The 17,145-nt window shown below is 39.9% G+C and overlaps 2 protein-coding genes across 12 annotated transcripts in view; one reads left to right on the plus strand and one right to left on the minus strand.

Annotated features, from left to right (window-relative positions):
- Window positions 1–8,517, plus strand: part of EYA2 (EYA transcriptional coactivator and phosphatase 2) — a 90,660-nt gene extending 82,143 nt beyond the window's left edge. For 3 of the 5 annotated variants that reach the window (XM_062588902.1, XM_062588899.1, XM_062588903.1), the window contains 5 exons: window positions 387–547; window positions 1,607–1,721; window positions 2,325–2,446; window positions 3,203–3,303; window positions 8,211–8,517. In XM_062588902.1, coding sequence (XP_062444886.1) covers window positions 387–547; window positions 1,607–1,721; window positions 2,325–2,446; window positions 3,203–3,303; window positions 8,211–8,354 — 643 coding nt within the window. In that variant the 3' untranslated portion in view covers window positions 8,355–8,517. Of the gene's footprint in view, window positions 1–386; window positions 548–1,606; window positions 1,722–2,324; window positions 2,447–3,202; window positions 3,304–7,253; window positions 8,144–8,210 lie in introns of those variants that run through there. The other 2 variants (XM_062588900.1, XM_062588904.1) reach the window with 1 other exon arrangement.
- Window positions 8,518–15,471: 6,954 nt separating this feature from the next.
- The window catches only part of ZMYND8 (zinc finger MYND-type containing 8), an 83,659-nt gene continuing 81,985 nt past the window's right edge, over window positions 15,472–17,145 (minus strand). For all 7 annotated transcript variants that reach the window (XM_062588921.1, XM_062588928.1, XM_062588923.1 and 4 more), the window contains one exon: window positions 15,472–17,010. In XM_062588921.1, coding sequence (XP_062444905.1) covers window positions 16,909–17,010 — 102 coding nt within the window. In that variant the 3' untranslated portion in view covers window positions 15,472–16,908. The remainder of the gene's footprint in view (window positions 17,011–17,145) is intronic.

Raw genomic sequence — 17,145 nt, forward strand, 5'->3', positions numbered from 1 at the left:
ACATTAGGTAAAATATTCTCCTAGGCCATTTCCCCATGTGCTTCCTTCAGCAGTCTGCCCAGAATGAAAACAAGGAGGGTCCTTCACGGGTGTGGGTATTTACACAGATTTGGGGCTGAACTGACTGAGGAGTCCACTCTCACAGTGACTTCTGTAAAATAAACCCAGCACTTTCTTGCACGTGCAGATGTACGTGTGACACTGTGAATGTTAGCAGCAGATGCCCAAGAGGCAACAGAGGTGAACTCTGCTTCTGTACAGCGTTCCTGTGTGCCTCTCTGCTGCCGCTTGTCGCCACGTTTCTTTCCAACTGCTGCCGCTCCCTGCTGGAGCCGCGTCGCCTGTAATTGCCCTGACCTCGTCCCCTTGCCTCCTGCCTCTCGCAGCACGTACAACTTCTCAGCAGACGGCTTTCACAGTTCAGCGGCCAGCGCGAACCTGTGCCTGGGCTCCGGCGTTCACGGGGGAGTCGACTGGATGAGGAAATTAGCATTCCGCTACCGTCGGGTGAAGGAGATGTACAACACCTACAAAAACAACGTAGGCGGTAAGTGTGCTCTGCCGGGCACCCAGCGGGCCTTTTATCTTCCAAAATCCCCCTGACCCCGTCCTGCTAGGGACACGCTCCAGAGGAGGCGTGGGGAGCAGCCGAATCAGAACATTTCACACCAGGCTGAGCAAGTATTTCAGCCATTAGCCTTAAATAAGCGTTCTGTATGGGCTTTGCAGGAGGTAAGCTAAACTACCCAGTACAGGGGTTGTAGAAGGACCAAAGTCTGAGCGTGAGGCTTTATTTTAGAATCTCTTTGCAGGGAAGCAACCTTTCCCTGTTTTCCACAATGCTTAGTAAACACGCAGACAGTCCAGAACTAGATACTGTGCTTTCGCCACAGAAGCGCTCATGGCTGATCTCCCTCTGTAGGTGTTCTTGTGGCATAACTGCCTGTTTTTAACCTCCCCAAAGCAGTATCACTAGGTAACAGGATGTCCTAGGTTACCTTTTTCCAGCTAGTTGCAGCTAGTTCTTCATAAGTTCTTTGCTGGGTTTGGAACGTTATTGCCAGGTCTGTGACTAGATAGGCAAAGAAGTAAAAGCAAGAATACCTCTGTAGCCTTTTTTTAGGAGGAATAGCCTCTCTGCACAACTGGAAACAGTGCACAGCATAACAGTAGAAGCAGTTCCTTCCCAGCTCCCTATGTCCCTCACCTCAGGCCACAAACCTCTCCACACTGCTCATTAGCCGCTCATTAGTCCTCTGGCTCGTTTCACCATGAGTTCAGCGGGCATCCCAAGAAAGGTCTTTTAACGTGGCCCTGCAGACTGCTGATAGCTGTTACCATTCCCGCAGGGTGGAAGGAAACCAAGCAGGAGAAAGTCTTGGGCGGTAGTGTAAGAGGGTGCTGTGGTGGGCACTTCCCACAGGGCAGGGCAGAGCCCCCCCACACCGAGGCAGAGGGAAGCAGCTCACACCCCAGGAACGGGAGAAGGGCAGTGGGAATGGCTGGGCATGCTGAACGCAGCCGGGGGAGAGCAGGAGGCCACTGGCATACGAAGCCATGCAACTCCCTTTCTCAGCGGCTACAAAAGATGCTTCCCTGCTTGCAGGTTTAATAGGCGCTCCCAAGAGGGAAACCTGGCTGCAGTTGAGAGCAGAACTTGAAGCGCTGACTGATCTGTGGCTCACACACGCTCTGAAGGCTCTGAATTTGATACATTCCCGGTAAGAACAGCTTAAAGAATTGCCTACAGGCTTGATCTAGGATCTCTTTTGCTTCCCTTCTTTCCCCCATCTAAACAAATTGAGACACATTTATGGGACTTCGCTGGCGTAACCTGTGGGAGGCCTGTCTTCACGTGTTTGCCAGACTTGTATTATCACGGGTTGGGGTGAGCAAAAGAAAAAGCAATCCTTTTTCCTGCCTGTCTTTGGCTACATCATTTGTGACACACCTGTCACATGGGCAGATTTACAGGAGACTAGGAAAGCAAGAAAAGGGCCCTTCCATGCCTGAACACGTTCATTCAAAGAACACAGCATGTACATTACTACGTGGTGTTTAAATTCCCACAGAATAGAGCCTGGCGTGCATGCAGTAAGGCTGTATCGCTGCTGTTTTGTTTCATGGGTTTGTTTTCCTTTTTTTCCATTCCACTAACGTTAAAGAGACGTGGCCAGTACTCAAGATGTCTGCCCTGAGCTGCAAAATCTGCAATGGCTTGGGAACTTCCTTCCAGTTGCAGGAGACATTTGCTTCCTGACATCTTTCAGCTCAGAGTAGAAGAAAGAAACAGCAATTGCCACTGTTACATTTTTGTTTTCTAGGTCTAACTGTGTGAACGTGTTGGTCACCACGACTCAGCTTATACCAGCTCTTGCTAAAGTGCTTCTCTATGGACTGGGTACTGTCTTTCCTATTGAAAACATTTACAGTGCAACAAAAACAGGTAAGAGCAAAGTAAGGCAGGCCCCAGCCAATGATTGATTGAAGTTTTGTCCCTGAATCAGGCATGTCTGTCCAAATGATTACATTATTTTTGGCACTGTTTACACATCCGTAATTCACAGCCTGACTGCTCATACTTAAGCTAGTACAGATAGAGATTGAAGAAAATCGAAGTCTTCCTGAATGTCTCCATGGGGAAGAGAGCCTGAAAGACAGACATCCTTTGGAGCATCTCAGGCATATGGGATGTCCTATTGCACCCAGCTAGGAGGAAGACAGCCTAGTTCAACCTGTTACAGAAACACAGTTGGAATCCGTGTTACTAAGGGAAAGGGGTGGACTGAGCTGAATGAGCTTTATGAAGAATTGTGTGAGTGCTAAATACTGGCAGGATTGGATACAACTGGAATGAACAGAAAAGGGCTCTCAAAACTGAATGCCACGACTGTCGCATCATTCTACCAACTGTGGGTCTAAGCAAAGCGTCAGATGTCGCATAGCTTATGGAAAACTTCCAGCAGCACTTGGAAGTCCTCAACTGATAAAGGAAGTGCTGGTGGCTCTCATGAGATGCAGAGACTCCATTTCAGCTGGAGGTTCAGTTAGGTACTAATTTCAACAGAAAATGACAAATATAGAGGCAATTCAGGAGTTTAATAGTTAGAGTTTATTTTAGGTCCCAGCTGCAGTTGCAGTAGCTGAGTGCCAGCCCAACCTGCACCCAGGTAACAAATGTGTCTTCTCTTCTGTTGCTCAGGGAAAGAGAGCTGTTTTGAAAGAATAATGCAAAGGTTTGGAAGAAAAGCCGTGTATATTGTAATAGGAGATGGTGTTGAAGAGGAACAGGGAGCAAAAAAGGTACAGTTTGTGGATGCCATCCTGGAGTCTTCCAAGTTTTCATTTCGGTGGCCCTTTCTTTATTTAAGCTTTTAATGAAACACCTTCCCCTTGAAACAGTTTACAGTTGGTCTCATTTCATCATATGCAAAATAACAACCTTGTGAGAAATTTCTTACTGTAAATCTCCGCACCTTGGCAGCTAGTGCAATTTTTCAGGTAGTCCCTCTACTGCCACGTGTTCCAGGACTTATTCTTGCTTAATAAAGATGGCTTTGAACATATGAAAAGGAAAACTCCATGTGTGTGATCTCAGACCAGCAAGCAGGGTCAACTTCTGGTCTATACACATTATTTCTATAAATTCCAAACTCTTTTTTTTTTTGAGTGATATATATATATATATGTATGTGTGTATATATATGCACACACACACATATATACATATGCACACACACACACACACATATATACACACACACATATATGACTCAGTATGGACATAGGGCTAAAAGTTATTTGAGTAAATATCAAAGGGACATTATAATACTGCATTGCTGCCTTTATTAATGATTTGTGGGCCAATGTGATTAATTTCACAACCAAAATGAAAAAGGAAGGTGCATTGAATGCGAAGTAGAAGGCTCTTGAAAGCATTATGGTCAGGAATAACAAACCGAAAGTTTTAGTAACGCTTCCTGCTCTTTAAACAGATGTGTCCCACTGACATTGGTAGGCTTAGAAATAATTAAATGGACTAATTTGCGCATCCTATTGAGGTTATTAGTATCCACAGTCCACTCATTGGGAAACTTGAACCATATTTTTAGGGATCAGCTGAAGCTTCTTTTTTTGGGGTAGACTGTAAGAGGAAAGAAGCTGCAACAGCAGAGCTTGGAGGAGATAAGAGCAAAATTTGAGACCAAAGGCTTTCTGGTTACAGTGATTTAGTGGGAAAAGAGATTTTAGAGATGCATTAGGGAATACTGTCAGATATATACCAGGGATATCAGTGTATCAAGGAAACTCAAGAGTAGTAGAAAAATATGGAGAGGAAAGACCAAAGACTGGAAAGAAGGGAGTCGTATACATCAACTGAGTTGTAAGATGTGAGAATTGAACTGCCAGAGCTTTCAGTTCCTAATCTTTAGAATACAGACTACCTGGAATCTGCATTTACTTGACTTTACTGAGATGGGAATACAATTTGTTTGTGGAAAGCATCATTTGCAGGATAGGATGACTTTGTGCATCCTGGGTTTTGTGCTCCTGGTGTGACTGCAGAACTGAGCTGCATTTGCTCAGTATGCAATGAGTATTGCACTTAAAGTGAGATTCGCATATCAACTCTGCACAAACCTCATCTCCAACAAACCGATTAATTTTCTGATAGGCACCCAGATGTCTGTTGCAGATCAGGTGACGTATGATAATTTTACCACAGCAACTTAACTGTGCATCTGAATTTTGTGCTGGAGGACCTGACATGTCATTCTGAATGAGGATCCTGCAAGCATTTGCCAAGCAAGGTAGTCCCACTGGGTGCACAACCCCAGGGAGAAAGGGGTCCCAGCAGGCAAGGTGATAAGCACCTGTTCTGTCCCCAGAATTGTATCCCAAGTCATCTTTAAAGCAGCAGAAACCCTTTTTTATATATTTATTTCCTCTTGTCAACAGTGACAATAAAACTCCTTTTTGAGAATTAGCCAGATCTGTAGATGGTTCTGTAGTTCATGAAGGGTTAAGAAGTCCTTAGAGAAGAAGCCAAAAATGCCTGAATGGGAATGAAGTGATAATAGCCTGCTGCTTTTGACAGCCCAGTGCCATACTTCAAAGGTAGTGGGTCAGTGAACATGACTGCATCAAAGGCTGCCAGGCTCTCTGGCAGTATGAAGAAGTGGGAAGGTTCAATAATCTTCTATAGGCAGGATTTCAGGAGCTCTCTTGCTTGTGTCTCCTGGCCTAAGCAGCTCTCCCATTAATGGAGCACATTCTTTGCTGGGCTGTCGCCTCATTTGATTGATGACAATCATTAGTCAAGGCTGCTACACACCTGAGCTTTATACACACACACAGAAAAAAAAGCAAAGAGCCTTTCACTGTTTTGCTGACAGCACTGATAGTATCTCCATTTTAGTGGGTCATTTTTCTTCACCTGTCTGATGAGTGATAAATCGGTAAAAGCTGAACAACAGGAGTGGCTGGGAGGCGAAGTTTTCTCCTCTTTAAAGAAAGAAAAGTAGATAATTTAATGGAAGGAATTTAATAACCACCAGGGAAGGAGGAGGGAGAAGGAAGTAACTTTTCCCCTCTAAAATGAAATTACGGAGCAATGGATTCCAGTCACTTCAGATGTCTGTATTTGTTTGCTAGCTCTACACACACTGATAAATAGCTTCAAGGAATATTTGTTTACTGATAGGCAACATACCAGAGGGACATTTGAATTGTATTTAAACATTAGAGGAGTGTAAACAGACAAACAGCCACTCTGTAAAACAAACATCTGGAACCATCTGGAGTTTTCTACACAGGTAGGTACACTTGGAAAAGAATCTTCCTTCATCAGAATCATCTATCTAGGAAATACATATTTATTGTCTAAAGCTTTATCCAGGCTTTTTATCTGAGGCAGTGTGTTTATAGTTGAATTATTTAGTGATTAAAAAAGAAAAATATTAAATTATTCCCACAATAGAAGGCAAGTAACATGTGCTGATTAACTGCATACATATCACTGACCATACCGATACCACCTTTTTGGGAGGAGGCTAAGAAAAATCAAAATCCCAAATGTTGTTACAAATTCTACATGCAGATCAGAGCTGTTGTTAGAGGCCTGATAATACTGTACTAGATTACTGTTTCTATCTCAAATTCCCTGTGTGACTGAACCTTAGTCATTTCGTAGCACTCACAAAAAGCTGATACTTCCTCCTCTTTTCAGATGCAAGCCTTGTTTTCCAAGAGCATATACACAATTTTCCTGAACAGAAGCAAGATACTATAAAGAAGATGTAGGGCACAGATAGTTGACCTTTCCAAATTTAATCCAGACACCAGAGACATTTCAAGAGGAACTGACTGATTAGAACTTGGACATTTGCATATATGACTCCAGGTTTGACATAGTAAATCTGATTTGAAAAACAGGTAGGCTGGGGAAGTACATAAGGGTCTTTTTTAAAAGTGGGAATTACGAGACTTTCTTGAAGAGAGGTTATCATATAAACCTACTGCACCTTTCTTTCTTTGAGGCAGCAGTATAGTACATTTAATGAATAGTTGCTCTGAGCAACGATACCAGTTTCTACATTTCCAGAAAATGCAGTATGAACTACTGTTCCATTTAACTTGGAAATTAATTCTTAGAAAGCATTTTGTATGATATAGCTTTTGCTTACATTTCAGTTTTTATTTTGTAATTCTTATATATACGCTCTTTACTTGTCTGTGAAGCATTAAACATCTTTCGTTAGTAGTAAATAGGCCAGCATTGGAGTATATGTTATAGGGAAGGGTTATGACACTTTCTGGAGTCTTTGAAGAGTCTTATATAGCTTATTACTGTAGACAAAACATCACTAAGTGGCATGGAAATTGTTTCTAGCAGTGCTGTAATTCTAGAAACATTCCTAATTAATCCAGGAAAAAAAAAATAAAAGGGTAAAGCTTAGTAGATAGTACAGTCAAAAACTAGGTCCACATCCAACATTTCTGAAGCAGGGTGCTCTCAAACTATGGAGGATCTGTTTTCCTCTCTGCATGGGAGAAACTTAGCAGACAGAAACTTCTCCTTCCCTCCCTTCCTCTCTAAAACGAGCCTCTTTGGCCGTAGTGGTGTGACAACTCAGTGGCCCAAGTACAAAGCTCTGTTCCTGAGGGTGCAAACTAGGAAAGTTATTTTGCTCTCAGTATAAAAATAAAAACAAACCGAAAAAAAAAACACCCCTCTTTTGGTTTCACTCTAGCACAACATGCCATTCTGGAGAATCTCTTGTCATGCTGACCTGGAAGCTCTTCGGCACGCCTTGGAACTTGAATATTTGTAGCAGACCCAAACATCTTAGCACTGTGAGGGCTTCACTCGAAACTATTACATCGGTTCCACCTATTCCTCAGCATTCTTATTAAAAAAAAAAAAAAAAAAAAAAAAAATCCCACAGCAACTGCAGCTTTTCTTTTTTTGAAGGAGAACCGTTTCAGTGGAAGCCTTTAAGAACTTGCAGCCAAAGAACATTGTATCAAGTCTTTCTTCCTTTGAACAGAGGAAAAGTCTTCAGATAACCCACTGGGGATCCTGCAGGTCTATGGTTAAGCTGGACGCATAGAGCTGTAAATGCCTTTTCACCATCAATGACAAACACAAAAGACTAGGAATTTGGGGGTCTGCCTGTCAGTTTTCCTTGAAGGGGGAAGAGGACATAGTAAGGAATCTGAGCATGCTCTGTGCACAATACATCACATCACATGGGACCTTCTGAAAATAAGAAGGAAACCATTTTTTTGTTGTTGTTGTTTTTGTGGGGTTTTTTTTGTATTTTTTAATTTATGAACTAATCTCATTACTCTGGTATTAAGCTCTGTACCTGTGTTTTTAATCTGGCTTTTTGGGGTGGGTGAGTGGGGAAAGTCCTGCCATTCTAAATTAATCGTTCAGTTCTCCTGGACAGACTCTGGAGATAAATCATATTGTGTACATTAATAATGATGACACATGGGATTGTTGGTAAGAACTATAGCTGTGTTTTTAAATCTTATATAGATGGTATGTGGACTGTGCATGTGTCTACACGGTGCCTTATGCTGCCATCTTGGGTTTGGGGGTTGGGGTTGGGGAAAAATACCTTGTGATTAGTGAAAGGCATTAAATAAAAAAAGTGTTTACATTTTGGGGGACTAGATTACCTGCCTTCTCTTCTCTCCAGCCACTCTTGGATCTAGTGATCTATGTAGAACACGTACTCCCCATTTCAAGCTGGGGTCGGACTGGAAGGACTCCAAGAGCCAGAGCCCTTCAGACATTAAACACAGTCTGTGACACACTGTTGCCTGTTGGTAGAGCAGAGTGAAGACAGTCGGCTGGCTGTGTCCACTGGGCAAGAACATGGACAGTCGGCAAATCCTACTCGTCTTGCAAAGGAAGATACAGTGCAAGCAAATATTGCAACTGTGCATATTTATTTCTATGTAAATAAATGCATCTACAAATAAGATTCAGCTTTAGGATTTCTGCTGAGCTGGCCAGTTAATCCTTGCTGTGAAAGCATTTTAACTCTCGGGGCTTGGATGAATCTCTAAGTAACTTTCAAAACCGTTCTTTCTCGCTTGCTATGGCACCCAAATAAATAACCTCAAAAGGATCAGGGCCCCATTGGAAAAGGCATTAGAGAGAGCTGTAGCAAGTAATGTAACCCCCTTGTCCATCATGTGTGAATCAGGGTGAAACAAGTAAAGAGTTGCACAAGTTGCTGGTGTTACACAAGTGCTACACTGTTACCCAAGCCTGAGGGAATCTTCCAGTGTCTAAAAACCATTTACCCCAGGAAACAGATTCATTGCTAGATTTGAGAGGTGTTTTTTTTTTTTTTTTTTTTTTTTTTTTTTTTTTTTTTTTTTTTCCAGCAGGGCTAAAGCAAAGAAAGAACCTGATTACAAATCATCTGATCTCAGCCTTTGGCTCAAAAAAGTAGCAGGCAGGCAGCAGCTGTAAAACATGTCAGCTATGGTCTACAGCAGGCATGAACAAAACAGCCTTTAATTATTGCTTTGGAGGCATTTGCAAAGAGTGTCTCTCTGGGCTGAGCACAACACAAAAGAAAATCAAATGTGGTGTTTTTCTAGAATAGGTGTCGCTTGACTCGTGGCCTTCTGAGAAACAAGCCTGGCAGAATCTGTCCCCTAAAGGTTTAGGGGAAAGCTGTGTGACTGTCACAAATAGAAAGTTTTACCACAGTCAAGGAAATCAAACTCAATGGAAGATTGACAGATGCTTGCAAGATAAGCACACACTCATTTATAAAAACCTCTGGAAGAGGAAGAAATGCTAGGAATGGCAAACTCCTAAGCAAACCAAACTTCTGTTTCTAACAACCTGTCAATCAGTTAATCAATCATTCTTGCTTGAAATTCTAGCACTAACACCTGCCTCATCTGAGTCAAGAGCAGAGATTTTTTTTTCCTGGCGTTTGTGAGAAGATTTTGCTGTCTGAACATATTTAAAGATTCTCAAGTTCTCTCATTTTTGCCTCCAAAGTTCCTGGCGTTGGGCCTGTTCTCTATTAGTGCCTGCTCATACTCTCCTTATTGTTGCTGGAATATGTTTCTCCATGTTCCTCCTTGGTTCATTCAGCTAGTGACTTCCCCATGGCTACACTGCTGATCAGGGTGGCATAAACTAGCATTAGCAACACTTGTTTAGCAGACATGGCATACTACCGCCTTCCAGTCCCAGCAGCAGGTGTGTGTCTCACTAGAGTATGAGGATTTGCTGGTCCCAGCAATCTACAATGGCCAGAAGGAGCAATCTGTAACACCTATTTACTCATAAATACACGTAAGCACTGAGAACTGGCGGGCATGTGTGCACACACACCCCAGGCCTTGCTCAGCATTTTCACCTGACCAGGTTTTAAGGTATTTGCACACAATGTTACAGCATAAAATCTGTTCTCAGTCGCATCACTAACCAGATCAGAGTACAAAAGTATGCTGTGACAAGGTTCAAAGATAGTATAGCTGAATGCAACGGTGAGCAAACCAAGCAAATCATGTTAGTAGCATCATTAAAAAAGAATAGTTGATACTAGAATGTGTTCTGCCAAATAGTTATTAGTAGGTTAATACACGTTCCAACCTGCAAATGAAAACTTTTGCATCTTAAATACAAAAGAGGAGGTGAAATACACGTATCTGATGTGATTATATTGGTTCAAGTTGTGAACAGGACTGTAAGCATGAGCATGCTGGAGCAATCACAACTCATTTCCAACACTTTAAGGACCTCCAAACAAGACAAATAATCTTTTTTTTTTTTTTTTTTTTTTTTTTAGCACTGAAATAACATATTCATTGCATTTCCAAGAGTATCCTTTGTTTTATCATTTACTGAGTGTTAACGTGCCCATAATTTCATGTTCAAATCTCTTCCATGCCATGGTCTTAACAGGCTTCCTATTTGTAAAAGGAGCAGAGCATCTCACCTGGCCACCAGAATAAAGACTTCACTGCTAGCATGAGCCTGTGCTAACACTTGGGCCCAAGACATGCATTTTCTTACTGAAGGAAAAAAAAGGGGGGGGGGGGGATTTTAAATAGCACCAGTCCTAGATACAGTAACAGTCCATTCCCATTCTGCTGTAGCAGAGCAAGAGAGCTTCATCAGATCCTCTTCCAGAGGAGTGAATGAGAAATGAAGCAATTCTCAAGCAGTTACAAAATAGCACAAAGCTATGGGTTAGCTGTGAGTGTGTAAGCCTTCCTCTAAGCTTCTGCATGCCGCAGCATTATCACATTAGTCAGAACTGAGGTTAACATCTGCTGATTAGAGCAGCTTTGTGGGAAGCTACCAGAGTCTCCATTTTCCTCTGTTCACATAAGCACCATGTACAGATGCTGAAGCCCATCAGAAACAGTGAAAACCTCAATAATTTGGCAGAACTGTGATAAAGAAACCAAGGTCTCTTTTTCCATCAGAAGTAGAGTTTAGATGTCATTTGTTTTGGGGGGGGGGGAAGTTATTTTTATTTTGCCAGAAGTGCAAGTCAGACTGAGTTGTCTTTTATAATAGAGATTGGGTTTAGGTTAACAGCAAAGCCATGTACTGGGACATGTTTTTAAAATATTTTATGGCATTTTAAATGTATTTTCCCATCATCTGTTGCAGCCTCAGAGCATGTTTACCGTTTCCTTTTGCAATAATTTCAAAAGCAATGAAACAAAATTTGGATAATGAAGCTTGCTTATTTGGGCAAGAAATTTCTCAGGAACAGGAGAAAAATCTGATCTAGTTTAAGGACAGTAATTCACTTGCTATGTACTTTGGAAAGGCTGGAGTTTCAAATGCTGGTTTACTGTAGGTGTGTTACTGGATCTATTGCTATAAGAGCAACACAAGTGCTGACAGTCTGCCGCAGACCCTTGAAACACTGTAGTTACAGGAAGATAAATTACTTTTGACAGCTTGTTATAGTCTGTCACCACAAAAAGGTAGGTTCTAAGGGCCAGAGCCCTTCCTGCTTTTCCTGTAACTGTTCAATATTGCTTTATTACCTTTTCTGTCTCTTGTGTTATTTCTCCATCATCTCTTCTCTGTAAGTCAGGTAAGAACTTTCATACTTACTCCAGTTGTTCTTAAGTAACATTCTGTAGGTTTCATCAGAGCCAAGGTTTTACCCCTGAAGCTTTTATTAGATTCTGTATTGCCACAGCTTCACATCTAATACTCAGGAGACTTACAAGGTACTGTGCAAAAATTTATCACAATAATTCATACTATCATTTCTCTTCCACTTTTCATAGTATTTTCCTGTATGCCAGGACTCTAAATAAGAAGATAATAGTTTGTTTTTAGCAGATACATTTTACAGAAAGCATAGCATGTATGTCAGTATGTAAAAAATAAGTAGAAAAAAAACAAGATTGGTCACCTTTTTTCAACTTTCAGTTATACATGTATTGTTGAAAAATGAGCAGAGTGTAGCAAATTTAGTTGCAACGAGCTCTTCTTTTGCAAATAGGGAACACACCAAATACTTAAAAACAGAATTAACAAAATAACACTTACTGAGAAAACCTGCAACCCAAAGATTATTCAAAAATGGAGAGAGATTAATGACTTAGGTAGCCCCTGGGAATCAGGCTTCAGGGCATTCTCCCAGCAGACACACACAGGCAACAGACTTCCTTGGGCAAGGCTGCCATTCTCTTCCCCTCTAGCTCCTATAAACGCTGCCTCGGACAGTAATTTAGTATGGAATTTCTATTGTTGCTCTTTTTTTCCAAGACCCCCTTCTGCTCAGCAAATCAAATTTCAATTTTTTCCAAGCTTTGGCTGAAAGCTCAGCAAGCTACATTTCCTAGTTTAATATGCTTTACCTGATGATCACTGTTCATCCATCCATCCATACCTTTGAACCTCTTCCCTATAATGGCTTGTCTAATTACACCCACTTAACGTTGTTCTATAGTAAAAGCCTAATTCTTTGAGTTTTGAAAGCACTAATAATCCACATGACATACCTGGTTTTCCCCACATCCAATTCAGATGAAGGACTGAAAGAAAAAAACCTTTTTCCCAAGTTGACTTCATCCTTACGAGTCTCTCCACCCATCCGATCTCAATTGTCACTTCTGGTATCTTTCATTTTGTCGATCATAACACAAAGCAACTAGTTCCTAACAAGCAAAACACAACATTGAGATGAAATGTACCAAAATAGGTTATCTTCATAGGTCGCTTTTTCTTCAAACTTTTTAGCTATTTAGTTAAAATAGAGCCTGTATCCAAACCCTTTATGAAAAGAGTTTTGGCAAAAAAAAAAAAAAGGAAAAGGCTTTGGCCTTGCCCAGCTGCAAATAGTTCTGACATAGCAAAATATCACTTTGTCAAATAACCATAAAATTGCAAAAAAAAAAAAAAAAAAAAAAACACAAAAAAAACCTCATTATTAAGGATGGAAAAACACACTAATTTTTCTGTTTTATCAATTTCTTAAGTTGAATTTCTTTCCCTGCAGTTTGCACATTTAACCACCTGAGGGTAGCTGGATTTCATAGTAAACCACACAATGCAGAAATGTGGACATACCTCCTTCCTCCTCCAGACAGCGGTGTAACAAAATCTTCGTTTAGTGATGTCCACTTCAAAACTCTTGAGTCACAGCGATCTTACTTGATGAATGTTACATAAGCAAAAACAAATTCCCAGCATTTTGCCATTTTCCTATGAAAGATACTAGTGGACAGATAAGTATAGAAGAACTGACTGACACTTGACAGCTTGGCAAGTGCACGAGTGGTATTTTGGAAAAAAAAAAATCCAGTGACAACAAAAAACCCTTTACCTTCCAAAAAGTCTTCAATTAAGGAGCAGCTCTACAAGGGTTTTAAAAACTAGGATAGCCCTTGCCCTGCATATTCATGAGCCATTATCACTCACAAAGCACAGGTGTTAAGAGAAAGGAGGAGTTTGGCCTCATAGTTCTGCCTCTTTGTTTAAAGAACAAAATGGGGCTTGAGCCTAGACTGAGCACTGATATATAAAAAGAATTTATAGCACTTTCTTTGAACTGATGTATCTACTGAGCATAGGCTCTGTGTTGCACCTAACTGCTCCATGTTCCTCCACTATATAACTACTTAAATTTCTATGATTTGAATACGGAGTACCAAAAATCAACTGGCAGCAGCACAAGAAGGTGACAGCACACTGAGGATGAATTCTTAAATCCTACATTCTCAGCCTGCCCATGGTTTCAGCATAAGCATATTCAGCTCTCTCCAACCAAAACTGCCCAAAGCTAGGCTATGACTACTGCAACAATTACAGACATATAGTCCTGATCCAACTTCAGCATAAGCTGGTCTGCTGCTCACATCAATGTATTAACATTAGACTTCTATTATGAAAGATTATCATGTTAAAGTTCATCCAGATCTTATCATTTTGAGGGTTACAACAAAACCCCAGAGCACCTTGAATGCCGTATTAGCACATACTTTTTGAACAATGTAGGATTGCTAAAGTCAAAAAAAGTTACAGCTTTTTTTCCTCTTTGCTCAGAAAATACTACTTACAGAGCAATCAAACCTTAAGACGACTGGCCCAGATAAAGAATGTCAGTCTCCCCTCCCTTCCTCACTGAAAGACCGAGCAATAAGGAAGATCATAGTATAAAGATTTCTAAATCAGAACTCCAAGACAAGCTAATGTTGTCCCCCACAATGAATGAATCCACAAAAATATGTCCACACGCAATTTAGTAGGTCAAAATGGAGGATGGCAAATCAGAGAGCGAGTCAGTGCCTGCAGCTGAAGACATGTTTTGCCAGGATGGTATGGTAGCCAAGGCCAAAAAGGCTTAAATGGATCAAAACTCCTACATCAGCAAAAAAAAGAGAACCTCCTAAAGAGTAGGGAGATACTCTACACACAAGTGATGGATGCAACTTATGCCTAGCCATGGTTATTTGACCATATATTTAATAAAGTTGTAGCCTATCTTTTAAATTCACATCACATGCCAGTGTGCCCTCTTCCCATGTCTCCAAGTTAAAGAGACTTCACACTAATCAACAGAAATGTGAAAAACAATACAGTCACCAGACTACTGAGACTATACCTTCACCTTGACCCAATAAATCCTGTTAAAATCCCATCCTTCATTGGGATTGTGTCAATTGTTCTTTTACATGAGGAAAGAAAAAGCTATTACAGAAAAAACAATACCTGTTAAAGGAAAAAAAAAGACATGAACACTGAAATAGAAGCTTCACAAAGCATCTTGGTTTCCTATGATACTTGACTTTTTTTCATTTCACAAAATTACTAACTCAACGTTCATAAAACATGATTTGTTCTTCTCTTGGCACAGCAGCAGATGGACACATTAACTTTAGTTGTTTTACAAATGTAAGTAGTAAAATAGCTACAAGAGTGGGAACTTTTAAGACAATATTCAGATTAAGATTTTATAATGAGCTATTTCACTAACTCCCTGTGTTTCTTTTAATAAATAATTAAGACACACAGTAGTCTTGCCCAGTTCATGAGCTCTTAAGAGGACTACAGCAGTACTCATCATGGAATCCCCTACCTCTAACCTGCAGATACAACTAACAAGACTATAAATACCAGTCCATAATGGTCTACCCTCAATCCAAGTAATGAATAAAGATTCATTGTAAACACTGAATCTTTGTTACTACTAACAATGAGATAAAATGAATGCTTACTGAGTTTTATACATAAGTGGCTTCTTATTTACACACTGCCAGCTCTGCTTTGATTTTTCTCAATTTGATGAGTTTAGATTCGAAAGTCACACACTTCTGAGACTGAACACCCTAACACAGGTATCTATGATCTGGAGTCTATGCAGAAATATACACTCATCCAGATTGAAGGAAACTGGAAATCCAGGAACACAAACCATTTTTCTAAAAGAGTTTAATAAAAAAATCGTGAAGTTTCTTGAAAAACTGGAGAAATCCAAAGCATATTGTGTGTGTCACCTGTATCAGTCACAAAGAAACACAATCATCGAAAAAGATATTTAAGTTTAATACAAATTTTATACAAAGAAAATGTGAAAAAATACTTCCATATGCTAAAAGCAATTATGCTTCACAAATAAGGCCAGCTAGGCTATTTTTGACACAACTGCAATTCACGAATATTCTGTTCTCGCTTTCTTTTTCTAATACTTTTTTCCCTCTAATATGGGTACTAGCTGGAGACTGTACAAACCGCATTCTTTTATAAACAATGGGAGAAATCAACACGACTAAAATGTACAACAAAATGTACTGGAATGATATCATACAATTAATTTTCTCATATACATACATCACCTTTGCTTTGTTCAATGCTTTCGTTTTACACAACATACAAAATGGTACTACAGTATAAGTGTAACAGACAGCATTTTTATGGGTTACTTTCTCTCATACTGTACTGTTTCATGCTTACATAAAAACATAAATTCCATCATATAAATAATACATGCTCTGGCCCAGCATCAAAAGTCCTTTACCCATGTTTCCTGATCTATATTTTTCTCCACATCTAGTTCTTGTTCCATTTGAAAAACATTTCAAAGTCCTTTTTAGATGATTTTTTTAAAAAAGAAAACTGAACTGTGAAGCATACGAAAAAGCTCTACTTTTCTTGTCTTTGATATCACTGATCAGAAATCATGCTATCAACCAGCTGGTGTTACTCTTTCCAACTTTTCTGATATTAGGCTGAATTAAATTTAATTTGTTTCCTGTAAACAATATAAATTTTAACAGTCTGGTCATTGTAAAAAAAACAAGGTAAATACTCCTCTTTATGTCTTGCAGGTCCACAGATTGGAAATGTCATAATTTGCCTAAGACAATTAACTGAACAGATACACTTCATCATTTGGTTGCACAAAAAGAAATTTTAAGAGTTTCAAAGTGCAGAAATTGTTCTCAATCCAAATGCAAATCATGTTGTTCATTCTCCTGATTACCAAACATCAAGTGATTTGATGTACAACTGCAATTTCCCAAGACCAGTTTTCAGTGTTAGCATGTGATAAGGCTGTTTTAAACCTTCCTTTACCAACTTCAAACACTCTTTATAAGTTAAAGTCAATACAAATATAAAAAGGAGATGGTACTCTAACTTTAATGACATCCACAAATTGTACATTATTTACAGAAGAAGCATAGATTTAACATGGATCTTACCTGTCCTCTGCTTTTTTAAGCCAGCACTAATGCTTTACATTAATGTAGTGTAGTAAATGCTTTGTACACATATACAAAGCTAAAGTCTGAACCTTTGAGGTTAATCCAAAGAACTGTGTTTATTTTTCACATTTCTATTAGACAGATTTATTTATTCCAACAATTGTACGGACTTCTTGTTAGCAGTTAGGCTCTTCGTACTTGGACTGGCATTGTGGTCTGAACATACTGAACTCCAGTTCTCATTGCCACTGTCCCAGCAGAAGGACTTACCACTACAGGAATGGTCTGTGGATTAAAACCAAGAGAAACATATTGTTATATTAAAGGTCACATAAACATGACCACAGAAACAGAGATTTATTTTCCAGGGAAAATCCAGAGTAAGTTCTAATTTTGTGCAAGAATTAATACCTTTATTAC

Source organism: Rhea pennata, chromosome 16 (assembly GCF_028389875.1).
Source record: "Rhea pennata isolate bPtePen1 chromosome 16, bPtePen1.pri, whole genome shotgun sequence".
In the NCBI taxonomy this organism is placed as follows: domain Eukaryota; kingdom Metazoa; phylum Chordata; class Aves; order Rheiformes; family Rheidae; genus Rhea; species Rhea pennata.